The sequence below is a fragment of the Poecilia latipinna genome, unplaced genomic scaffold, assembly GCF_001443285.1.
Source record: "Poecilia latipinna isolate Pla-1442-1.1 unplaced genomic scaffold, P_latipinna-1.0 Scaffold643, whole genome shotgun sequence".
In the NCBI taxonomy this organism is placed as follows: domain Eukaryota; kingdom Metazoa; phylum Chordata; class Actinopteri; order Cyprinodontiformes; family Poeciliidae; genus Poecilia; species Poecilia latipinna.
In genome coordinates, this window is record NW_015113259.1 from 1 (window position 1) to 24,866 (window position 24,866).

The 24,866-nt window shown below is 38.4% G+C and overlaps 3 protein-coding genes and 1 long non-coding RNA gene across 8 annotated transcripts; 1 reads left to right on the forward strand and 3 right to left on the reverse strand.

Annotated features, from left to right (window-relative positions):
• Positions 1-583: 583 nt before the first annotated feature.
• pigbos1 (PIGB opposite strand 1) lies at positions 584-2,661 on the reverse strand. Its single transcript, XM_015043643.1, has 2 exons — positions 2,422-2,661; positions 584-1,097 (listed from the first exon to the last, which is right to left on the reverse strand). The coding sequence occupies exon 2, from the start codon at positions 1,049-1,051 to the stop codon at positions 893-895; it is 159 nt and encodes a 52-aa protein (XP_014899129.1). The 5' UTR covers positions 1,052-1,097; positions 2,422-2,661; the 3' UTR covers positions 584-892.
• Positions 2,662-3,202: 541 nt separating this feature from the next.
• pigb (phosphatidylinositol glycan anchor biosynthesis, class B) lies at positions 3,203-8,777 on the forward strand. Of its 2 annotated transcripts, none has more exons than XM_015043641.1 (12): positions 3,203-3,448; positions 3,555-3,682; positions 4,025-4,138; positions 4,229-4,333; positions 5,082-5,212; positions 5,901-6,041; positions 6,120-6,171; positions 6,235-6,446; positions 6,523-6,587; positions 6,658-6,877; positions 7,941-8,118; positions 8,193-8,777. In XM_015043641.1, exons 1-12 carry the CDS (start codon positions 3,337-3,339, stop codon positions 8,304-8,306), a joined length of 1,572 nt encoding a protein of 523 aa, XP_014899127.1. In that variant the 5' UTR covers positions 3,203-3,336; the 3' UTR covers positions 8,307-8,777. The 2 variants fall into 2 exon arrangements, with proteins under 2 accessions (XP_014899127.1, XP_014899126.1); XM_015043640.1 differs by having other exon boundaries at positions 3,555-3,678; positions 4,021-4,138.
• LOC106954276 (uncharacterized) lies at positions 3,563-5,155 on the reverse strand. The gene is made up of 3 exons (XR_001426332.1): positions 5,066-5,155; positions 4,289-4,401; positions 3,563-3,649 (listed from the first exon to the last, which is right to left on the reverse strand). It is a non-coding gene; the product is annotated as an uncharacterized LOC106954276 (long non-coding RNA).
• On the reverse strand, positions 8,240-17,649 carry ccpg1 (cell cycle progression 1). Of its 4 annotated transcripts, XM_015043639.1 has the most exons (11): positions 17,563-17,649; positions 17,017-17,097; positions 16,041-16,158; positions 15,192-15,277; positions 14,930-15,137; positions 13,446-13,760; positions 13,234-13,349; positions 12,210-12,329; positions 10,341-11,635; positions 10,216-10,267; positions 8,940-9,018 (listed from the first exon to the last, which is right to left on the reverse strand). In XM_015043639.1, the coding sequence occupies exons 2-10, from the start codon at positions 17,074-17,076 to the stop codon at positions 10,237-10,239; spliced, it is 2,349 nt and encodes a 782-aa protein (XP_014899125.1). In that variant the 5' UTR covers positions 17,077-17,097; positions 17,563-17,649; the 3' UTR covers positions 8,940-9,018; positions 10,216-10,236. The 4 variants fall into 4 exon arrangements, with proteins under 4 accessions (XP_014899123.1, XP_014899124.1, XP_014899122.1 ...); XM_015043637.1 differs by lacking the exon at positions 10,216-10,267 and having other exon boundaries at positions 8,240-9,018; positions 14,930-15,119; XM_015043638.1 differs by lacking the exon at positions 10,216-10,267 and having other exon boundaries at positions 8,240-9,018; positions 13,285-13,349.
• Between the last annotated feature and the right edge of the window lie 7,217 nt (positions 17,650-24,866).

The following is a 24,866-nucleotide window of genomic DNA, read 5'->3' on the forward strand; positions in this document are numbered from 1 at the left end:
ATATCAGACAAAGCTAACCTGAGTAAATACAAAAACATTTTAAAAAGGAGTCTCTGCCTAATCTGGTTAAACATGAAATAGTTGTCCCCTTTAAATCATGAGTTAACTGAATAACCTATAGAAACCACGCAACAACATCAAGAAAACAAACACACAAAAATCTAGGACATATAAGAAACAGAGATTATACAAAAGTTTAGCAGCTGGACAATATTCCACCAACATGCCAGCCAGTCCACTTCTAAATAGAAACAAAGAAGATGCTTTCGGTGTAGCCTAGACAAAGTAAGCTCATATCTAATTGAGATATAAAATGTTTTCTCAATTTCATTACATCAATAATTTTGAAATATCACTATATGTTTACAGTCTGATTTTACAATCTGATTCACTATATGTTTACAATCTGATTTTGTTTCCACATGAGATAATTCAGTGTTATTGGAATATTTTGTGTCATTTTTGTTGGACTTCTTGTCTGCATCTTTTACAGTAGCTCATTTATCTTAAGGCTTTAAGTGAAAGTTTAGCACAGAAAAAAAACACTGGAGTGTATTGTAAACACTGAGAAAAATACTGCCAGTCATGATTCACACAACATGAGAAAACATTTTTATTTCTTAGTTCACAATTCACTTAACACCATTTGCATTTACAAATGATTTCTTACGAATAATTGTAAGGCAAGAGGGTGTTTAAAGCTGAAGAGTCACAGCATTTTATATCATGTTAAAAAAGTGACATCATAGAATAAAATATTTTATTTTACGCAGAGTAACCCATAATAGCAGAAATGTATCCACATTGGTTTGAGTTTTGTTTTACTTCCTGTCCAGCATCAACGGTCGTAATTGTTCTGTCTATGACGTGTTTCCTGGGAGTGGTGATCTGCTCAGTCCGTGTCATTTCCTTTCTTTGGCACATCCTGGTTTTGGTGTTCAAGGCCCTTTGGTCGTGACTCAAAATAAGGTCTGTAGATGTAGATGCCACCAGCGACCCCAAGCACCGTGGCTAATAGCAGCTGTGAGAACGGCAGCCTTTGTCGAAACATTACTCTTGTTTGACAAGGAATCCAGATCTATAGACCCCTAACCATCCTGAAAAAGATGACCAACAGGTGAATTATGGGAATGGTTGAACAATTTCTGTGCTGTGTTGAAGTTTACATCCATAGCTTTTAAGACATTTTAATCTTACAGGCTGCGGAAGTTATCAGTTAATGCAATAAAATTAAAAAAAAAAAAAAAAAATCAAGGTCAATATCTGGTGGTATACACCAGTATAACCACACTACAGATTTTTTACTTTCAAAAATAATACCAAAATGAAAAAGTAGTGTGTACAAAACTCAGCACATTATCATAGTTTCCACATATGAGGCAGAAAGTTGGGTGCAGCAAATTAAATGCATTTGATAATCTGATCATCATCAGTGTGTGTAGACAGAATGGCAAAATAAAAAGATAAATATGAAAAAAAAAAAAAAAAAAAAAAAAAAACTAAACTGTTGCCCCACATCAAGCTGGGATGCAATATGAAAATATATCTAAAAATCTGTCATTCAAAAGCAAGAATAATTATTTTGCCAATCCTCCCAGGAGTGGCTGGCTTGTGAATTCAGCAGAGAGTTGTAATTTAGAAATTGTATTAAAATCCTGAATTTCACTTCTTACAGCCCTAAGTTAGAATGTTTAATGTTGACAGGAAGGTTGGGAAAATACTAAATAAGTATGGCTTATTTAAATGGGGTTGTGAGGGGAAAAAAATCCATCTTAACCTGTTGTTCACAGGTTGTCATTCAGGGGTGTCAAACTCCAGTCCTCAAGGGCCGCTGTCCTGCAGTGTTTAGATGTGCCACAGGTAAAAAACAGTGGAATTAAATGGCTTAATTACCTCCTCCCTGTGTAGATCGGTTCTCCTGAGCCTTGCTAATGACCTAATTATTCTTTTCAGGTGTGGTGCAGCAGAGGCACATCTAAAAGTTGCAGGACAGAGGCCCTTGAGGACTGGAGTTTGACACCTCTGTCACGAGAGGACCCAAATTTGGGTCCTCTCGTGAATAACAGGCTAAGAGATATAACAACTGTCCAGCACTGAGGGTGGAGGAAACCCAACTTTTATATATTATTCTTATTCTTAAAATAAGAATAAGAGCACAAATACACTCTGGACGGTGTAAAGCTTATCTGCAGTATAAAGCCTTCAGATAAAGGAACATTAACTCTTATAAAAATAATTCACCAGTATCCAACAAACTCGAACAGCAGCCCCGAAATGGCATCTTACTTTGAAAAGTCCCGACCGGATAATGACAGTGTGTGACACCACCTTGACAATATGCTAACCTTTTCATTGAACAATGATCAAGCATGACATTTTTAACTAATGCAGAGATAATTATCTGCAACGTCCATCACTCACCAGTGAAGCGCTTTATGCAAAGTGACTGTAATCACCAGACAGAAAAGGGGAACAGGCAGATAAAAGAGAGGAAAGGCGTTAAAAGAGAAAAACAAACAGGACACTTATTTATGTAAGGACGGATAGCATTCTTCTTCGTCTGTTCTGACAAGTGAAGAGACGCACAGCGCCACCGAGCGAATGACAGGAATTAAAACATGGCTCATAAGAGCAATGACATGACCCGTGTTTTTCAATAAAAAATAATTTTAAAAATAAAATTAGCCACATTAAGTTTTACTAAAATATACATCTATAAAAGGTGGCGTAGTAAAGGTAGCTTCTTCCTTCCTTCCTTTCTTCCTTCCTTCCTTCCTTCCTTCCTTTCTTTTTCTTCCTTTTTATAAAAAATAAGATTGCGTTTGACATGATCGTTTATATTTGTAATACTTGTTTTAATTAATAATTACAGATTTCTTTTTAGTTCAACGTCATAATTTAATAGGTTAAAATTATTTTAAAAATTGTAATTTCAAGATTGTACATGTATACTAACTATACTATTTTACTTGCTGGACAAATAAAATTGGCTTACAAACCAATCGTAATCCAGTTTACTTACCATAAAAAAACTAAACAGACTGGAAAAACAAGAACTTTTACTTTGAAGTTGCGACACAACCAAAACACCGGAAATAAGCGTGAGTGCGGAAGTGTTGATGACCGTGTGTAATGTGTCCAAACTAGGAAGTTAAAGCAGATAAAAACATTTTTTATAGAAGTCAAATAAGCAGGGAAATTTGCGGAGTTAGCAGCTGCAACCTCGGGTTAAAACAGTTTATTTGCAGTACGGTGCTTTCTCTGTGTTAGATTCTTCGAGGTCTCGGCCGAGTTGTGCTCTGACAGGTGAGTCATGCCCCCCAGCAGCACGTAAGGATGGAGAACTTGCGCTCTCGGCTGAAGCTGGGGAGCAAAGCAAAGGATGTGAAGCTGAGGAAACGGAGGTCCCTGCTTTACTCCAAGGAGGATGGGAGATTTTTAAACCACGGTGCTGTGACTTACTCACCTCCATCTGCCATTAAACGCTGCTGCTGCTGTTGAGTGCAGTCAGGAAATTCCTGTTCCAACTCAGATGCAGTTATTTATCTCCACAGGTCTACTGAAGGTGGTTGTCTTCACTGTGGTGTTCAGGCTGGTTAACTGTGTCCTGGTTCAGACCAGTTTTGTCCCTGATGAGTACTGGCAGTCCCTGGAGGTGGCCCATCGGATGGTCTTTAAATATCCTTTGTCAATGTCCATAATTATTTAAATAAAAATTTCAATAGCATGAATCAACTGTTCAGAAGACAGATTTTCAAGTAGGCCCATCACGATAACAAATTTTGTTAGATGATAAATAATGTTGTTCAGTTCAGACCATTTTGAAGTAAAATAATAATGACAACACATTCTCAAAGATCAATAAACTTTAAAATATAATCACACATTATGTGCAGATGTTTGCCTTGAACAGCAGCAGTGGTGTTACTTTTGTTTTGCATGGCAGAGATCAGCACCATGTTCTCTGGTTTTATTGTGGGATATATCCTTTTATTGAGGTTATAACCTTAATAATTAAACATACGGGTATCTGACATGGGAGTGGAAAGCAGGAATCAGAGGATTCACATTTCCATTGTTCTTTGCATTCCTGTACAAAATACTCCACCTTCTGAACTACGACTCAGTCCATCTCCTGGTGAGTTGCTCTATTTTATTCTCGGAGCAACACTTTTTTTTTTTTGACTTCATGAGTCATGGAGTTTATGTGGGTTTGTTGTGGTTGCAGATTTGGCTTCCTCGAGTAGCTCAAGCTCTCCTGGCTGCGTTCGCTGATGTGAAATTCTACCTGCTCATCCGAACATTGGAAACTGAGGACGTCTCAAGATGGACGGTAGGAAAACCTCGTCGTTGTCATGTTCCTCTCTCCAGGACACATTCCTTTCCGAATACAACAAACATCTGGAACCCGGTAAATGAATTAAAGTGAGAACAGCTTGTTCATTTATATCTTGGATCACTCTGCAGTTTCACAGGGGTCATACGGACTCTTGAAAAGTCTGGGATTTGCTTGTAATAATTTACAGATTTGTTTAAGTGTGGGAAACAGCAAACTGTGCAAAAAGTTCAAAATTTTCTGAAAATTTTTTTTTATTTCATGAAGGACAAAATCTAATCATGAATAATAAATGCAGGTGTGTTAACACTAATTTATGTTTAAATGAAAAGTTCTATCTATAATTTGCCAAATTATATTTGTTCACAAATCAATAAAGCACTATTACACTACGTTTTTTTTTCACTCTTGAAATTTTAAATTCAGGTTGAATGTGGGTCTTAAACAGGGTCTGGTTAAAAAGACACTGAAGTTTACAAACTGTGCTTTGATTAATGTGCACCCAGTCCTGATCTGGTAAGTCCAAAGGTTGTAGTTTGTGAAATAGAGCTGATCTAAGTTCGTCCAGATGACATAAAAGCAATGGAAAATCTTAAGCGGGTTTCAGTAATTTGTTGTTGTTCATTGAATCCACAGTACATAATCTTAACTCAAATGCAACAACGTTATAACAAGTGGGGAACAAACATTTAGATTGAATCTGGAGGAATGTGGAGTTTTGAAATGAACCTGTTCTGGTTTCCAGTTCTTTTGCCACCTGTGCTCCTGGTTCTCCTGGTTCTGCTGCACCAGGACTCTGACGAACACCGCTGAGACCACCCTCACCTGTTTGGCTCTGTTTTACTTCCCACTGCCGGGGTCCAAAACTTACAGCAGGTGAATGCCAGTTAGCACATTTAAGTTCACATTTTGCATGCTTTTGTTCTTCGTTTTGGGTCTCTACTGCTTCTAAAACAGTGAAATGTTTTTTTTTTTTTTTTTAAATCCCACCAAGCTGTATTTTTTGGGAATAAATTAATGTGTTTTTCTGTCTGAAAAATGAGCCGTTACGTCACATTCAACTGGCGCTGCGCTGTTACCTAGCAACCGCAGCCGTGCCCAGGGCCGTTACCTAGCAACCCCTATGGAACTAGAGCAAGTTTAGTCAACTGGTTTTACCGCTGTGTGGATGTTGGAAAAGACAAGAGTTTTGTTGTTTCCTTACATCCAGAAAAGACCTCTGCATAATGTTACAAGATGGCTGTATATTCATAGACATCAATTAATGTCTATGTGTATATTTGCGTATCTGTTTGCAGCCATTTTGACGTAAACGTTGAGTTTCGAGGGCGTGGCCGGCAGCAGGTCATTTGAATTTAAAGTGACAAGAGGCCCTAAAACGTCTCATTCTGAAAGGAGCTAAAGAAAGACAGAACTGAAATCTCATTAACTAAGAATAATGCTGTGCAAAAAATTTCATGAAAATGTTTTCTATAGCTCATAAATCTATCCTCATCCATTCAAGGAAGCACAATAGGTCACCTTAAAGTGTTTTTTTTCCCTCACCGGTTTTGTTATTTTCCAGTAAAAAGTACTTGTCTCTGGTGGCCTTGGCTGTGCTTGTGCGCCCGACGGCCCTGATTGTCTGGTTTCCTCTGCTGATGTGCCATTTCTGGCAGGAGGAGGACAAACTGAGACTCATCACTCACCGCTACATTCCCATAGGGTGTGTGCTCTCAGCCTCATGAACGTGTACCCGGGTCTCACCTCCTTTCCTCACTGCTTCATATTCTCTCATTTCCAGGATTTTGGCGGTTCTGATTTCGGCACTGATTGACTGTCTGTTCTACGAAAAGGTAAAACAGAGCTAGTAGCTTCGATGTCTAAGGTCAGATAGTAAGAGCTGGTCTCTGTTCCAGTGGACTTTGGTGCAGCTCAACTTCATAAAGTTCAACATCCTGCATGGCGTGGCAGATTTCTATGGCTCCCACCCCTGGCACTGGTACTTCAGCCAGGGCTTCGCCGTTGTCATCGGCCCCCATCTTCCTTTCTTTCTACATGGATGCATCCTCGCGTTCAGGAAATACAGAATCCTGCTGGCCACAGTCCTGTGGACTATTGTTGTTTACAGGTAATCTGAACTGAAGAGTAGAAAACCATGATTGTGAGGTTTGCAGAATTAATCCATGAATATTTTCTCTCCTCAGTTTCCTTCCTCACAAGGAGTTCAGGTTCATCTACCCTGTGCTGCCATTCTGCATGATCTTCTGTGGTTGGTTTCCACTTTTAATTAAACCCAGAGTGTTGGGACATATTCATAACAGAGGTGTGTTTTATCACAGGAATATCTCTGGCTCATCTCAAAGCGTGGCGACAACCAGCTGCAGCTCTCCTCCTGGTGTCCAACCTGGTTCTGGCTCTGTATACGGGTCTGATACACCAGCGAGGCACTCTGGATGTCATGAGCCATCTTCAGGGGCTTTGTGAGGTCAGCAGCGACTCCGCCCGCCCGCAGTCCGATATCTTCTTCCTTATGCCCTGTCACTCAACGCCTTTCTACAGGTACACACACCAAAACACCTCCAGCCCATCAGAGCTTTATAAGGTAGACTGTTGCCTGAACTGCAGCAGAAGTTAAATAAGAGGAACATATAACCTCCAAGACCATGGAGGGTGTAATGTTGTTACATTAAAAATGGTGAGCAATATCTCCAATATATATATACATTTTTTAGATGAACTCAAATTCAAATAAGGTGGAAGTTTCTAAAGTTTAGTGTCTAATTTATCCCCATAACCATAATTAACTAGCTTGAATGTTTCTTAAAATGCACATACAGTGCTGTAAAAAACTAATGACCACTTAAAATGACCAATTTCTCTGATTTTACTTTTTATAGGTATATGTTTGAGTAAAATGAACATTGTCCTTTTATTCCGTGAACTACTGACATGTCTCTGAAATTCCAAGCAAAAATGTATTCATTTGCAGAAAATGAGAAATGGTCAAAATAACAAAAAAGATGCAGTGCAAAGAAAAGTTTAAACTGTTTTACCTCAGGAAGAGTTCAGAAACCAATGTTTGGTGGAATAACCAGGGGTCTTCAAAAGGGTTAAGTGCAGTAGACTCTTCACTTTTTCCAAACTGTATATAGCTATTCATAATTTTTTTGTAATTTGCATCAAATGTGTCAAACTTTTTTGCAAATTTGGTGATATTTCTTCAGGCTGTTAAAAACTTCTTTGAACTTTGCTGCTTTTAAGCTTTTTATTGTTGCACTTCAAGCTACAAATCAGGCATTAAAAAAAAAAAAAGGCTCCAAAACTCCACAGATGAACAAAGGTTTAATCCATAGTAAATACTTTAGCAGAAAATACTTTTTAAATTAGCAGATAACATTTATTTAATGAAATCCCAGAAAACAGCAAAAAGTGTTTTAGCACTAACAACAGGATAAAATGGTTAATTTTCTTTTAGACCTAACAAAAGCATAAAAAAGACTTGCGAAAAGCCCCATAAGTCCTGAAGAACCACTATAAGAAAGCCTTGCTGCTTAAAAGACTCAGCTGGTTAAAACCTTTGTTATTTCCACATGGTAGCTGACAGTCGTCTGTCTCCTCGTAGCCACGTCCACTGTCCTCTGAAGATGAGGATCCTGGAGTGTCCTCCAGACCTCGGAGAGGACGGCTACGCTGAAGAAGCTGCACAGTTTTACAGCAATCCTCTCCTCTGGCTCCGGACTGCCTTTCCATACAAATCCTCCCTGCCAACACATCTGGTTTTGTTTGACGTTTTGGAAAAGGTAAGGCACTAATACAGACTCTTTGTGCAAATATCCGATGTGTAGATTAAACAGGTTTTGTTTCTTAACTGTAGGAGATTTCGACATTCCTGCAAGCGAATAACTTCACGAGGACAGCAGAGATATTTCACACTCACATTCCCGAGGGAAGAGTTGGAGGAAGCATTTTTATTTATGAAAGGCACTGAAAAAAAAAACCTAGCAGAAACGCCAAGGAAAATGTAACAATTTGCTACTGTAATAAATATTTTAAACTCCAATGTTTCCGTTTTAAAATCTCATTTCCAACCACAGTGAATTAGTTGTTGATTTCCAGTCTTTTGTCAGAGAAGCACTTGAAGCTGAAGTAAAACAAGCAGGTCCAGTTAAAACAAGGTGGAATGTTAGAAAACAGCGTCTGAACTCTGAAAGCTGATCTGAACCAAAACACCAACCGGCTACAAACTAAACACCTCTAGGATTGAGTTTGGCCTGGTATATCATTATAAGTTATGTTAAATTTTCCTCTTACATGATATTTTGTTTTATTTTTTGTGATGTATGTTAATTTAGCAGGATTCATAAGGAAAGTGAAACCTTTAAATTGTTAAACACAGAACAGCTGTGGGACATTCAGCAGCTCGACAAGGATTGTGCAAACTTACAAAAAAAAAAAAAAATAGAGGATGTGCGTCAAAAAATAAAACTCACAATTTAAGGGAAACCCTTATCATGAATTATTTTCAGTATTTGGGGTCAAAGGGCATTGGGCCCAGTTCGATTTTAACATCAGCCATGTGCCTGTCTGCGTTTCTTCCTGATCGGCTCCACCTCCGACCGCAGTGAGGATGAGATTTACCCCTCGGCTGCTTCCTCGCCCTCCACTCTTCCTTTGGGTCTTCAGCTCTCTGAAACGGCCCCCTGTGGAGTAGAAACAAAAAACAAATAAATCACCACCATGAGACAGTTAAGAGTTTTACAAGCAGGAAATTATGCTGCATTGGGGATGCAAAAGATGCAGAAATTCAGTGGTAAGGTACAGGTAAGGTACTCGTGTGTGTGTGTGTGTGTGTGTGTGTGTGTGTGTGTGTGTGTGTGTGTGTGTGTGTGTGTGTGTGTGTGTGTGTGTGTGTGTATATATATCTCCAAAATTATGAGGTGGAGGGAAATTTCTTATAAATTCAAATCTGAAAAGAGTGGTGTGCATTGGTATTCAAATCCCGCTACTCTCAATAAAATCATCTTCAGCCGCCATCTAAATAAAAAATAATTTAACCTCAGTATAAATCCAGATGCTCTATGAAGGTCTCAGAGGTCTGTTGGAGAACAAACAGCAAAATGAAGACAAAAATACAAAACATGGCCCTCCATCTAAACCAGGCATGACCAGAGTGCAAACTTCAATTCAAGAACGATCCAAAAGTGGCCGTGCTTCATTAAGAAATGGTTACAAAGTAAACAGTTTGTCTTTTAATAACCAAGCTTTTCGCATTTTCTTTAGTTTCATAGGAACAATCTCATCCATTCAGTGACTTTTAACTCAACTTCTCCTGAACACAGCTAATTAATCTAAAACCTGATCATTTGTTTACGTTCCCCAGTTGTTTCTGTGTTTTTTTTTAACCATTTTTATTCAATTACTTAACTTGCCTTTCAGTTTCTTTTTTTTAATTTCGCTCTTTCTTTTGTGCACAATGTGAATAAAAGGACTTCTGATTCTGATTCAGCTAAGCAAAGTCAATGGCTTCAACTAACTCACTCTCTGGTTACCTAGCAACTTAATAATTCTTTGGTTACCTAGCAACAACCTGTTGGGTAACTCGCATTGCAGCATTCTACATTTTTTTCCACTGTGTCTCTCATAACTGCTTAAAAATAATTTTAAAAAAAAATCAATTGCGAGGAGTGAAACAGGAAACAGGAAAGATCACCTCACCAGTTTGGCAGCATTTTAGGTATTTAAAACAAACAAAACTAATCAATAGTTATTAATACAAATTGATATGAAACTCTTATACCATTACACATTTTTCAGCCACATCCTCCTGCCCTAATTAGATGGAGGCAGTAGATATAACTTTAATGTTTTCTTCCCTGGAATCAGATTTTAATCCTTACATTATTTTAAGTTAAAGTCTCTCATTGCAGGAGTTCCTCAGATGTTGCATGCCTGCAAAACAAGCCGGTCTTAGCTTTGAGCGCACCATCATTTGGGAGGATATTTCAGTCTGCAGGGGACCTACCGCGGACCGTAGCTCCTGGCGTAGCCTTCTCCGAAGAAGTGCCTGTAGATATAGTCATCAAGGTCTCCGAACACGTCGCCGTCCAGGCGGCGGTATTCACGCATGTCGCTCAGGTAGCTCTCCACTCTGCCTACGAAGTCTGTGAAGAGCATGCGGTCGTGGATGAAGAGTCCGTTGTGAAAGAAGTCGTTGATGAACGTCCTGAGTTCGTTCCAGTGGTAGAAGTGGTCGACCTCCTGCTGCAGGTAGCTCTGCAGCAGGAGGTCGAACTCTTCGGCTCGGATCGGCTCGGTGGCTTTGTTGAAGAGGCTCATGGACTCCAGGTAGGCGCAGTCGAAGACGCCGGTGCAGCCCTTCATGCTGCTCTTGTGGCTGCGCTCGTCCTCGTCCTGGACAACCTTCCCGGCTGATTTCCGTGTGTTGCACTGGTTCTGGAAGGAGTCGGGTGTGCGTCTGGGTTTCTGCGCTCTGTGCTGCCAGGACTCCTCTGTGTTTGCTCTGTCACATTTCTTGCTGTAAAATCCCTGGGCTTTGTTGATGAACGTCGAGGCTGAATCCTTAAAGTGTCTGAAAGTTGATTTGACGGAGTCAGAGAACTTCCTCAGGTTTTCCTTCACAGCCTCCTTGGCTTTCTTAATCTGCTCCTTATGGTGGTGGACGAACTCCTTGGTGGAGTTTTTCACAGCATCGAATGTCTCCTTCATCTTCCCGGCCATTCCCTGTTTAGCTCTCCTCACTTTGGATTCTCGGTCTCCTTTGACCTTCTCCGCCTTGGTTTCCACGTACAGCCTCTCCCACAGGTCGGAGCGCTGCTGCTCGAAGCTCAGCCTCTTCTCCAGATCCAGCAGACGTTTCTCCAAACCTCCTGCTTCTGAAGCACTCTGCCTGTCAGATTCAGAAACGTGGCTCCTCAGAGCGGTCAGCTCCCTCCTCAGCTCCTCCGTGACCTTGCTCTCTTTCTCCAGCTTCTTCCTCAGCATGTGAGCTTCAGCCGTCATGTCTTCCCTCTGAAGGTGGAAGTTTCTGATGGTCTGCTGCTCCCCCTCCAGCTGCTCTTTCAGCCTCTGGTTTTCAGACAGCAGAGAATCGGCTCCAGCTCCCCTCGCCTCCAGATCTCTGATTTGGGAGCGCAGGTTTCTCAACTCGTCCTGCAGGACAGACAGAGACTTTTCCTTACGTGCCATGGAGTTTCTCAGCTGGACGTTTTCATCTGAGAGACTCTGCTGCAGAGACATGATTTCAATCCTCTCCTCCTCGGTCTGTTTCAGCATCCGCTCCAGGTTATCTCTCTGAACCTTGATGAGAAAATACACATATTTACAGCTTGTCTAATACTTAACATCTAACTTTAGTTTTTTTTTTTTTTTTTTTTACATATTTGTGAAACTGTCACTATGTTCTGACAAAGATAATCTGTGAAAAACAATCAGCTTCCTCTGCCTTCTCCTAGTGCTAACTAAGAACAACCATGCAGAGACAGGAGGCGGGTCTTAGCGCTGTCAATCACTCTGCTCTCTGCTCTGCTACAGCTAGCACAGCCTGTCATGAATGCTCAGGCTAGTTAGCAGAGCCTCCAATGACGGAGGATAAACTGTTTTTTTCCTGTAGCAGAGAGTTGTTTCTCCATCATTAGTGCATTTAGCAATGAGTACATGAGGATGATTGACAGCGATCAGACACTTCTCCTGGCTGTTTTTGGTTGGGGGCGGTGGAGGAGATTGAGTTTTTCACAGATTATCTGTCTCATATTATACTGTTGAAACATTGTGACATTTTTAACAAATAAGCATAAAAAACATTTTTTTAATAAAAGTTAATTGCACCTTTAAAGTTTGGGTTACATGTCTGAACAGGGACAACTGGATTTACCTGGATGTGAACTTGATTTGCTTTGAGCTCCTGGTTTTCTTCCTTTGCTTTTTCAATCACTCCTGAGAGGAAATTAATAACCTGCTGCTCATCAAGGTCATCTGGACCAAAGTCGCTCCTCTGGGTGAAATAAAAGTCTTTTCAGTTCATACAATCAAAGCAGTATTTTGAAATGATCCTGTTTTTAATTTGGACTTTATGCTTACAGGACCTCAATCAACAATGAATTTGTGTCAAATCTGAAAAAAGTAATTCTAGTGTGAAGGCAACAGCACCACAGTGCTCCAAGTTGTTTCCTTGATGCTTTTAAAGGGGACTTGTTATTCAAAATTCATATTTTGCACATTTTCTTACTTCCATTTGGGTCTCAGCTGCTTCTAAAATAGCCCACGCGCTGTTTTCTGGTAATAAGTTTACCTTTTTTTGGTGTCTGGAAAACAAGGCATTTCAAAAACCTCCCAAATGTTAAGTCACAATTGACAGGCACTGCGCTGTTACCTAGCAACCCCAGCTGAGCCTCAGCCCCGTTGCCTAGCAACCCAAATGAAACTCGATCATGTTTGGTTTTACTGCTGTATGCGCTGTGCTGCAGCTTCTGGAAAAGACAAGTTTTTTGTTGTTGACAAACCATTCAGAAATGATGTTTGTACAATGTTCAAATAAAAAAAGACTAAAATAAAACAATAAGTGACAAATCTAGTGACTTTTTTTCTGTGTTTGCTGGAAGGTTTTAGTGAGATGGTTTTATACTGCGTGACAAAAAGCTGCACCGTTTTAAAGAATAGGAAAATTCAATTGCTTAGGCATTGTTTAACCAAAGGGGCCAGCACTGACATGGTTTTAGGCAAAAATAATAAAGAACTAAACAAATGTACAAGAAAATATCAAAAGTTGTACAGAAACATAAAGCTGGAACCCTAAATAACCTACCTAGACATTTTATCAGCATGTGAAAGTTGATTCAAGGGGTTAGTTACACTCTAAGCTTCCTGTTCCCTCAGCGGTGAGGTGTGTATTAACGAACCTGCTTTGTTAAATGCTCATCTCTGATACGTTGCTCAAGTAGACCCCTCACCTCCGGGTGTTCAATCCCTCTGGTTTTCTCCACAGTTTTCTGCCTTTCCTGAATCTGGACCGTGCCTCGAGGAGAGATTGGTAAAACGGATCGTTTACACATCACAACAAAGGTCTGTAACTGCAGGTCTGCACATGTTGAAGTATGGAATCTGGCGTTACCATAGAAGTGTCCAAAGCCCATGCTGACGGCGATGATGAGGGCGACCAGGATGCATCTTTTGAGGACGTTCCCGCCTCGGCTTTGCTCTTGGTCCTCGTTAGCAGCGTTCGGTCTCCCCTCCACCCAATCAGGCTGCTGCTCTTCCTCACTGGACTGCGACTCTGGCAGCACCTCCTCGTCCTCCTCTGGATCAGTCACAACGCTCGTGGTATTTTTCCTAACCCTTCGTCTTCGTACCACCGGAGTGGAGCTTCGTCCGACCTCGTCGTCGCTGCTGCTTGAGTTTGTCACCGCTGGCTGCTGCGCTGGGAAAGCTGCATTTCACATCAAACAGATAATGACAAAGAAGAAAAGACACCAACGCACATGACCCCAAAATTTGGGGTCATAAACTTCAGATTAAAAAAAAATATATGAAGTTTTTTTTAAATCACACAGGCTTCGGAGAAATAAAAAAACATCTGAGAAGTTTAACCTGTTATTGCATAATATCAGCTAGCAATATTTTCTAACATCCTATTTTTGTGGGATAATGTAAACCCATTGCAGGCTTTTAAAAGGTAAAATTATCCATGGAGCAACAGGTCATAATGAGTTAGCAGAAAAACACCAAAGAGTAGTTATATGTAGTACTTACATGTCAGTAAAAATTAGAAAAAGTTCAGAGTATCAATTAAGGGTAGGCATTTATTGTAATGTTTGTTATTTATTGTGACAATTTTATGATGATAAGAATTTTTGATTTATCTGTGTCTCAATACATTTCAATTAGTGATGCTAAAAAAAATAACCTTAAATAATTGGAAATTAGATTTTTTTTTACCATTTTCTCTGCTGTTTGTTCCACAGGAGCATCAGTAAATATCAGTACATTTTAAAAAATGACAAAATACGGTTCCTGTGAGCAACTGTTTGAGGTTCACAGCCATACAGTTGAATAATAAATAATTTTCCATCATCATTTTTGTTGTTATTACGACAGTTCATATCGTCTCATCTAATATCAGCAGGAAAGTGAATAAAGATAAGAGATAGCAAGAGGAGATCACTTTAGGGAAAAGATATAACAATTTTTAAGAAAGTTTATTGGATTTTCTAGTCTGTCTGCAGGGTTAAAAATGATAATGACACAAAAAGTCACACTCATGCCTAAGATCTGCTCATGCAATCAAACACTAAAACTACCAGCCCACATCTCTCAGGCTTTTGAAAGGCACCCAGTGTTAGTTTGGTATGCTGCTAAACAAGGTTAGCATCACGTTACATTCATTTTGATTTAAATCAGGAAACGAGCCACTACCAGGGAGCCGACTCCTCAGGCGGTGACTCAAGTTCACCAGAGTTTGTTGAAGTTTCCAGCGACTCAACAACAAACCTGCTCCAGAAGAGGAACATTTGGTGTTTGAATCGTTGCTGTCGACTGTTGAGGAGGGATTTAAATTATTTTCCTGAAGAAAACAATGAGGTGTGCAGTGAGTCTTACCCGTCTCTGCAGCAGTGAAGGCGTAATGACTGCTGCTGGAGGTGCCGAGGTAATTCTCCTCAGTGCTGGCTGCCTCCTCCTCTTCCTTCTCCTCTGCGTGCTCGTCCTCCTTCAGGTCCCTCAGAGTCACAATGTCAGAGTGATCACTGGAGGAGAAGACCTGCTCTCTGACTGGAGAACCACCTCCAGCCTGCAGACAGACATGAAACTATAATTCTGAATTATTCTGATATTTTCTGGGTATAAGTTCAGCTCCTCTCACCTCAGAACCGCACAGTGTCTCATCTACAGCCCGTTCTCCCAGTGTGTCGTCAAGAGAATCAGCAGGTGTATCTTCAACACACAGAGCTGGTAAAAATGTAAAAAGAAGAAAGTTCAGTATGATTAGAACAAGCCTTGGAAAATAAAATCTGAATCAGCTTTATTAGCCAAGCTTGTGCACAGCAACTTGTGCGAAGAAACTTTGGCAATTAAACAAAAATTTATTTAACCAAAATACAATGCTTAGATATAACTTCACAATTAACTAAAATTAAATACAAGATAAATATAGATGTCCATTTTATATGCATAATAAAAAAAACATATAAACACAACACAAATAAAGCTAAAAAAAAAAGAAACTAAACAATGTTGTTTAAAACTGAAAACGGGAGGCAAAAGTTAAAGTTACATCAGACAAAAAATTTTACAAGGTAAATTCTCATGATTTAATAGTTCAATTGCATGGTTCATAATATATTAAGAATTCATGTTTACTCAACTACATTGGCAAATTCAGAATTAAAATTTAGCAAAAAGAGATGCAAAATAAAAAACGTTTTTGCGCATCGTTTATATTCTATATAAACTGGTAATTAGTAAAATGCTCATTTTAGAGACAATCCACCAATTAATAGTAAATAAAAAGGACACCATCACTCTGATATCACCTGCTGTTGTCTCACTACAGCAGGTGATATCACTGAAGGCCGGGGATTAACATGAAAACAGCAGATTTATTGCCTCAACAGTTTCTGTCACCCTGTTAAAAGTATTTCTGCTTTTTATTATTTATAACCATTGAAACCAGCACTGCTATCTAAAGGACAGCATTTAGTCAGATTTTTACCAGCAGATACTGAGGTTTGTGATTCCAGCAGCTGTGGTTCTTCCAAAGTGGGCCGCTCCACCAGCTCAGCTCCATATTCGCCCGCAGCCTCCGATCCCAGTGTCTCTATATCTGAGCCCTGCAAAAGCACATCAGAAATACTGAAAAACTGGAAATGATGAAGGAATAGCATAGTTCATACTTTGTATGTGTACAGTTATAATAATGCCTGAACCAATTTTAACTGTAAATGTAGAAAAAAAAAGACAAGACCAGGAAATTTTAAACTCGATTATCCCCAACAGGTGACCAGATGGTCAGAAAACACTGAATTCTTTTATAAATCTATAAAACTGTCTTTGTTGATCAGTATCTATGTTTCCTTCAGACTGTGAGATAACAGTAGAGAGCAAGACTTAGAGCAGAAAATAGGAAGGCTAAGCAGAGGACAGCAAAGATGCCCTGCTTTCTCTTTTTAATATTTCTCTCCTTGGAACATGACAACTTCTGAAATGTTGGGAATCTTTGGGAAATCTCATATTTAAACTAAGAATCTATATAAAGTAATACACAAGGGGTTTACTCTTTTCTAAAGCTAACTAAGCTAACCATACTAATTTCAAATATAAGACACTAAAACCAGTTTAAAATGTTAACTCCATAATTATGTTGACTTGTTTTAAAATATTAGTAAAACCCTGTTTTACAGTGAATGTTTTCAAATACACGTACACATCCTATAGTTGTGTGGTAGCACACAACTATTAATGAAAACTCATAGCAGGTAGGTTAAAACAAAAATATTTGTAATACTGTTTTATACACACACACACACACACACACACATATATATATATGTTGGTTCTTGATGTGAGATCAGAGGTCAGAGCAGTCTTCGATACATCGTCCACAAGAATCTGATTTGTGCCTCTCTAATTGAGACTGAGCAACCATATGATGCATGTTACTAAATACTATTTTTATAACAAGAGCATACCTCATTACTGATAATGGTCCAGCCACAGGAGGACTCAGTGTCACTTGATGTTTCTGACATGTTTGTCAGCAACAACCAAGGCTGTAACGAACAAATAAAGGGTAAGCTTTCTGAAAAAGATGCTACTGGAATAGAAAACATTAATAAGCATTTTATTTTAGCATCTAAATAAATTACAACCACACGGGTGAAACTGCGGCCTCATGCGGCGTTGGGCGGCATTACATCTACAAGATTATGCGAAGCTACGCAGCCAGACAACAAAAACAACCATAAAAATCTCAGATATCCGCAGCTAGTTCTGGAGCTAGTAACTACAGAACCCATTACTGCTGCCTCTTAACACAAAATAACGACATTCAACTGATTATTTTCCATTGCTTAAGTCATTTAACATATTTATTATTAAAGTCACCCCCCAAAACACAAACACAACATGCAATTACTGCGATGCGGACAACGCCCATTGCTTTTTAAATATGATTCATCCTAGCCTGCTTCTGCATGTAAAGATGCATGTAAAGAAATAAAATTTGCTTGATTTACCTGTGTTTTGTGCGCAGCGACTACACAGCTGTTTGCAAGCTGCTCCACAGTTGTTGCAATATTGCCAAAACCCGAGTTATCCGTTAACGGCTCACTGCGGAGCCGACGTTATTGGGAAATGTAGTTTTTGAGTCGAATTACTGGAGAGGTACATTGTGGTTCTTGAAACCTACAGAACTACATTTCCCTTGAGGCAGCGCGGCGGCCAAACTGGCTCAACGAGGACGCTGCAAGCCAATAGCAAGCAAATTTTGCGGCGGCGAAAAAAACATAAACAAGGAAGCGTGACGAAAAAGGCTGCTTACGTCGTTTAATATGAGCTCTAGACAGAAAAACAGCACCTTTCCTGAGCTTCAGAGACCAAGTTATAATTATTCCACAGTTTAAGATACGCCCAAAAACACAAACAACTTAAACTACACGAACAGCTAGCTAATTGGGGTAATTTAGCATGTGAATGTGCTAAATTAGTATTTTATATTTCTCCATACCGAATAATTACAGGCATACATTTAGTTTGTCATTAAAATTACCCTAAAATGAAGACTCGTCAAACTTACGTCCAGTAGTGATTTGTTAAACTAAATGTAGGTCCACTGTGAAAATAGAAGCTGGGTAAATGTGTAAGGATTTTTCAAAGCCAAAACCAAATAAAAAAGCTGATTCTTGATTACATCACAACTAGAATCGAGCTGCATTTATAATCCTAATGATAAATAACTTCTCACAAAGCTGCAAAACCTAAACTTTACATGTCTGAGTGTAGTTTTCTAATCTATAGGTAACATCACTGGTTGATGAAAGACATAATATATGAAACAAGCAGCAATAGCTCAAGATCTTTATTTATGTAATTGATTTGACCTATCCAGTCTATCCTGGTTCTTCTCTGTGATATTATGTTCAAATTGTGCTAAAATCCTTGCAATGTTCTCAAAATATGACTAAAGTAAGCAACTTTAATGAAGTGATTTCATTAATAACATGGAGGTAAAGAAAAAAAAGATACAAATGAATGTACTCCAGTTTATGCTTTAGATCACATGTGTCAAACTTGAAGCCTGTGGGCCAAATCTGGTCCGCTGTAGTTTTTATGTGGCCCTCTAAGTTCTAGACTGAATACTACATGTGCTTAAATAATATTTTATCAATCAAATCAATGCAATTTTTGTCTGTTTACTGCCAAATTATATCAATTAATCCCTCCAGTTTCTTGCAAGTTATCATGAAAATTCACGCAAAATCAATTATTCCCCACACTTTTTTGCACTAATATATAATTGGGAGATTAAGGCAGATTTTTCTTGAAAATTGTCAAAAACTTTCTTACTTGTACTAAACAGCTGTCTTTGCCTTAATTAATGCCACGATCTACAAAATCAGTAATAACATGTCACATTTACCATCATAAATAAGCACAAATATCACAGATATTTCCAAATTAGTACCACAAACTGTAAATTTGAATTTCATTGCAAAAAAAAAATCACAAAACAACTGTGAAATCCTGGAGGGGGACTGAAATTATATTCAATTTTATTATATAATTTTAAGAATTCATTGATATTTTAACAGTTTGTTAACAGGTTTCTATCAATACATTCTGGTACAACCGGCCCTTTAAGAGCATTCATGATCTTGATTTGGCCCAAAACAAAAATGAGTTTGATGCTCCTGCTTTACATGACGTCACCCTGGACACGTTTGTGCTGTATGTGAGAGCAGAAACTTTATCTTGATTAAATAACTAAATAGCTAAACTAGTAGAAAAAAAACTGTTTGTGACATTTTACTCTACAGGTGACAAATTATATCTAAAAGGAGTTTGATAGATTTTCTTTAGAAATAATGCCTATTTATTTTAAATGTAGCTCAAATCACCAGGTTTCGTACTATTAACCTGCAGTTCCAGTAGATGTCAGTAAATGTTAGCTTCATGCTCACAGGTCAGGACCACTCTGAGCAAATGTTTTTTTCCAGAAGCAGGCCGTAAATGTGATTTTTTTCTTTTCTATTGGTAAAGAAAACTAAAACAGGAAGTGAAATGATCAGCTCTGGATTTCATTCAAGCATCATTCACTTCTCTCACTTGGACTGTCTGTGGCAAAAATGTAGCTGTACAACCAAGAAGGCACAGATCTGCTCGTGTTTCACCAGAGATGTCAGTAACGCATTACTTTGTACTGACGCGTTACTGACGTCGGACCACTTTTTTTCAGTAACGAGTAACTATTTCAAATCCAGTAATCAGATTAAAGTTACTTAGCCAAATCACTGTGCATTACTATTTTCTTTTGTAATGTAATTTTATTTCTTCTATGCGTCGAGTGAGAGCATTGGCAGCCAAAGTCTAAACAAAAACTTCAAATGCCTTTGGAAGCTTGAAGAACGACAGATTGAGACCTCAATAGATTAGGTGATTTAAACTTTCTGCATAGTCATAAGTATCAACTGTGCAGAACCTCTTTTTATTCAGTACCTGATATCTTTCTATTGTTTTCTGCAGTAACAATTTATTTAAATAAAAGTGTTATAAATGCAAAGTGTCTAAATATAGAACTGTTTTCATCATGGCTAAGAAGAAGTAAATTTAAATTCAGGCTTAAAAAAATTGTCATTTAAGGCTTAAAGTAAATATTCTAGCATCCTTTCTCATCACTTTCTTTCAAAAGTATTTTTCAGTGTCTGTGTGCTCCCAAATTATATTAAAGTACATTTTACTGTGATCACTGTTAGATAAGTCATGATGATTGTTTGTGATGTTTTATTCATTTTAAAACCATGTTTCTTTTTGTTGTGTGAAAAACAAACATTTTTCCCTGAAATAAAAACAGTCTACCAAGCAAAATCTTAGCAGTTTAAGTGTAGAAAACAATTCTTATTAAAGATTATTAAAACAATCTAAAAACATAAAAGAGCTAAGCCAATTTAAAAACAAAGTAAAGAAACACACCTCAGAGATTTTTGTAATTTTATTTAAACTGAGAATCAGACTTTTTCATAAGGCAATTGTCTAAAATTTTCTTTCTAAACAATTTTGAAAAAAAAAAATCTTGTAATTTTATGACAAATACATAACAAAACAATAACAGAAAATATCAAATAACATACTAATTACAAAAAGATACATTCAATTTCAAAGCTTGAGACCTGTGTTTTTGAGGGGAAGCGGCTGTGGATCCCCCTGAGTCAGACTGTAAATGACCCACAGCGCTCCACGGCTCAGAAAAGGGAGAAAACAGAGAGCGCGTCACGTCCACTCCGTGCTTTATCCCTTCAAATTCACATAATCGGACAGGAACATCATTCCAACATAACACCTTTAACAAGAAAGAGCAGCAAACCTTCTGCACTGAAACAAACAAAACAAGAAGATACAACAAACAAATGAGGTAGCACTTGTTCACCTGCATGAGATTTAAAGACCCAACTGTGAACCACGTTTAATGACAGCTGGACTTATTTCAGCCTTGTTTTTAAAAAAGCAGGATGAAATCTTTATCACTGCATATCACTTTCTTACAAAGATGTAAGGTTAAAAAATAAATAAAAAAAGCTGTTGTCAGATTCTAGATTGGGTCTTTAAGTCACAAATACATGAAATACAAAGACACTGAAGTTACAACTGAAACAATCTGTCTCTGTTTATCTTAGTGGAAGAACAACAGCACCTTATCCTGATTTAAAACTAACAAAACATTACTTAGGTGGAAATAAATCCAGTCTCCAGGTTGCTCTCTTATAGAAAAAACATCATAAAGATATAAACTGAGCATTAAAACACTGATAATATCATTTGACACAAAGATAGGATGTGTATAAACTGAATTTGGGCCAATGTGCAGCGGTGAGGATTAGGAAATAAATCTTTGGTTCGTATTGTTTGCCTTTCAAAAGAAATTGAAACTGATTGTGTCACTTCTCATCTCATATGATTGAATCCTCTGCAGAGTCCTCTGATTAACGCCACAGAAGCATGGCAACGTTTGAGCACCCACTACGTCTACAAACAAAACTCCAATTACATTTTGTGACTCTCAAAAAAGATGCATTATCAAAATATAGACAATAAATCTGAATATAATGACACATTTGTTCTTTTTTTATTTAATAAAGTATTCTCTAAATTATTCTGTAAAGGAGACAATTAGTAGGTGCACATCTACATGCACCTGCACTGCTGCAACACAGACTGCTAATCAATATAATATAACATATTTATCTCTTAATATCACCTACATCTGTTTGCAGCAGCTTATGAGGAACTCTGCAGAAGGAAAATTTGGTCAGCGTGCATAATCTTGATTATTAGAAGTCACTCCATGAAGCTGGACACTTCCTCAGAGTTTCAACCCACAACCTCCAGGACTCTTTGTCGCGGGCCAAGGCCACCAATGTGCAAGGCTTTGTTTGAGGAGCAGCCCCTCAACTGATCCCTGAAGCCACTTTGGTCTCCTTTGATTATTTCTCTGTCCTCCAAAGATCAGCCGAGAGGCCAGAATAAACTCAAATAAATCAGCAAACAACTCTTTGGGTATTAGCGTCACGGTCACCGCTGCATATTCACCTTTAACATAAACTACGTGGCAGACAAGTGCTAATCTTCACCTACGCTAGCAGAGAAAAAACAAACTACAAAGTAACTACAAGGTGTACTCCTCTGAAGTACATTATCTTCTAAGAAAAATAGATTCTTTAGAGGTAAAACATTTTATGGTGTTCATTCTTCACTTCAATCTCTGATTAAACACTTTCCACCGCTTCCACTACAATCATTCTTCATGTGTCGCATCCTCACATGGAGCGGCTCCCTCACCCGGACCCGGGACGCCGCCCACATTAAGGCCAATTATAAAGCTTTTCTGTTCAGATATGCCACTGCAAGCACTTCTGGTGTGAATGTTTGCACAAATCAAGTGAACACTGGCGCTTGTAAAAACAGACACTGCAAAAGGGGAGGGGAATCTATCTAACGTCTGAGCGGCGTGCTCACAGCGTCAGAGGTACATTCAATACATTTTCAGCTTTTTCTCTGAAGGTAATAAAACATTAAAACAGCTTAGTACTGAGAAGATACCCTGTCAGTTCGCCATGTAATAATACCACATGGCTTTTCAAACGTACTAAACCTTGTTCCCTGAGTTTAGGAAAAGAGGACGACAATAAAAACAACTCTTAAAACGAGGTAGTATAAAACGCGAGTAGCAAGGGCAACTGCACCGACATACAGAACAAAAGCTGACATTCATTATTTCTCTCATACCATTACTCAATAATGGACAAAAAAATGAACACAAATATTATTAATACTGGCTCAGTACCTCAGCAACACCTGAGGGGTTAAATAACAAAGTGGGTGTGAGGTTTAAAGCCTTCATTCCACACAGCTGGTGGAGCGAGAGGAGGAAGCTACAGCGCCCTTACCATCCGCCAAATCAAACAACGCAAAAGAAAAGGGATGACAAACGGAGGGAACAGTCATCAGGAAGTATAGCAAGAGATGCAGCTGAAACAGCTCACCATGCAACAAAAGTAGTTATTAAATATTTAGTGAAAGGTTTGCCCTGAGGGTAACCGAGGTAGATAATCCGCAAAAAGGACTCACATTTCCCTTCTGCTCCAGTGATAAACTCTCATAAATAATCTCAGAAATGCCTTTTTTGACATTTCAGACAATCTTTTAACATTCATGGTGGGTGAGATTTTTTGTTTCAAAATATACAAAAAAAAAAAAAAAAAAAAAGAAAATTTCAAAAATAAAAAAGGTTAAAAAAAATCATTTTCATATTGTTTTTGTTGGTTCCTATTCATTGGAAGAAGCAACAAATTGATACAATGCTTCTCTGTGCTTCTTTACTATGTTTTCTCAAACTTAACTCTCTCACACATTCAAACCTTGTGATAATTTCAGCATCCGTTTTAAGTCAGTGTTTGATAAATTGATTCTAGAACAGTGCAAAGGTAACAAAATCTACCTATAATCAGAAAGTTGTTTGTTTAGTTTCTGGATGTGTACTTTTGCTATGTAGTCGTGCTGGACGATATTCAAGCATTTAGGATCAAATAGTGACCCTCGGCACGTGACGTCACTCTCTTCTAAACCCCGCCCACTTCGCCATGACGGACGTCAAAACAACCAATGCTCTCCAGTAAAACCTGTCAAAAACACATGTGCTACCCTAATATCGCTTCTATTTAATTGATTTCGCAGTAAAAACTTGTCACATGGTGCTGCGCGGTCGGCTGCACAAGCAGACAAGCGTGAAAACCAAACTTGTCGTTTTATTGTATAACTTTTAACGAGGAATGAAAAGGCGGGGATGGATAGATGGCAGCCGTCAATCATAATGACTGTTAGCCCTCGGTGTAATCACTGATTTGCCGCGAACACTTTTTACAAGGTAAGACTAATGTTCATGTACTTTATAAGTAAGTATGATTAGAAAGATGTCAAGTATCGCATTATGGAGAAGGTAGCGTTTAACCGTCAATAACCATGGAAACAATGCCCCGCCGTCACGTAGCCTAGCAGTGATATAAATCATGTGGTATGAACTCGGGCAAAGTCGAAAATTTGATCAACTCATCAAGAGGGAGGAAGTACGGGTCGGTTTCTAAGCTAGCTGTTTCAAACCTTTGTAAATACTGCCGTCTCTGAGCCCCAACCAGTTGTGTTACGCTCAAAGACAAATTAGCTTGACTCGAACAAGGAGACGCCACGATTAAACTGGCAAAAACAACTTGGGAACACAGGCCTCATTTCCTATGTCCACCATGGCGCGGCAAATGATTAAGTGACTAGTTACAAAGGGTCTTTGTTTTAAATATCTGAAATACTGCCAAACTGGTGACGTGACCGTTGCTGTTTTATCCAGTTTCCTCTTGTGCTATTACACAGATTTTCTCATTTCACACTGTTTATATTTTTTATTCTTAAGCAGTTATGAGGCACAATGGAAAAAAAAAACTTGACCTTCTGCTGCTCAAGTTACTTAACAGGTTGTTGCTAGGTAACCAAAGAGTGAGTGAGTTGCTAGGTAACCAAAGAGTGAGCTAGTGAGTTGATTCCACGAACCTTGGTTAGCTAGCTGTGAGAGGTTGAGCGGTTAAAGCCTTTTCGTCTTTCTACAAACCTGTTGGAGTTCAGTAAAATTATTAATCATTCTATCCGAAATATTTTCTATTGATATTGATCATGTCTCTTTTACGATATATATATATATATATATATATATATATATATATATATATATATATATATATATATATATATATATCTATAATTAAATAAGAAGATAAAGATT

Bases quoted from the DNA above. Each gene is read 5' to 3' on its own strand.
- pigbos1 (XM_015043643.1), bottom strand. From the start codon at position 1,051: ATGTTTCGACAAAGGCTGCCGTTCTCACAGCTGCTATTAGCCACGGTG.
- pigb (XM_015043641.1), top strand. From the start codon at position 3,337: ATGGAGAACTTGCGCTCTCGGCTGAAGCTGGGGAGCAAAGCAAAGGAT. The intron at 4,139-4,228 runs GTGAGTTGCTCT...TTGTGGTTGCAG, and splicing joins ACGACTCAGTCCATCTCCTG to ATTTGGCTTCCTCGAGTAGC. The intron at 6,172-6,234 runs GTAAAACAGAGC...TCTCTGTTCCAG, and splicing joins ACTGTCTGTTCTACGAAAAG to TGGACTTTGGTGCAGCTCAA.
- ccpg1 (XM_015043636.1), bottom strand. From the start codon at position 17,076: ATGTCAGAAACATCAAGTGACACTGAGTCCTCCTGTGGCTGGACCATT. The intron at 16,159-17,016 runs GTATGCTCTTGT...GTGCTTTTGCAG, and splicing joins GGACCATTATCAGTAATGAG to GGCTCAGATATAGAGACACT. The intron at 12,330-13,233 runs GTTCGTTAATAC...TATTTCACCCAG, and splicing joins ATGAGCATTTAACAAAGCAG to AGGAGCGACTTTGGTCCAGA.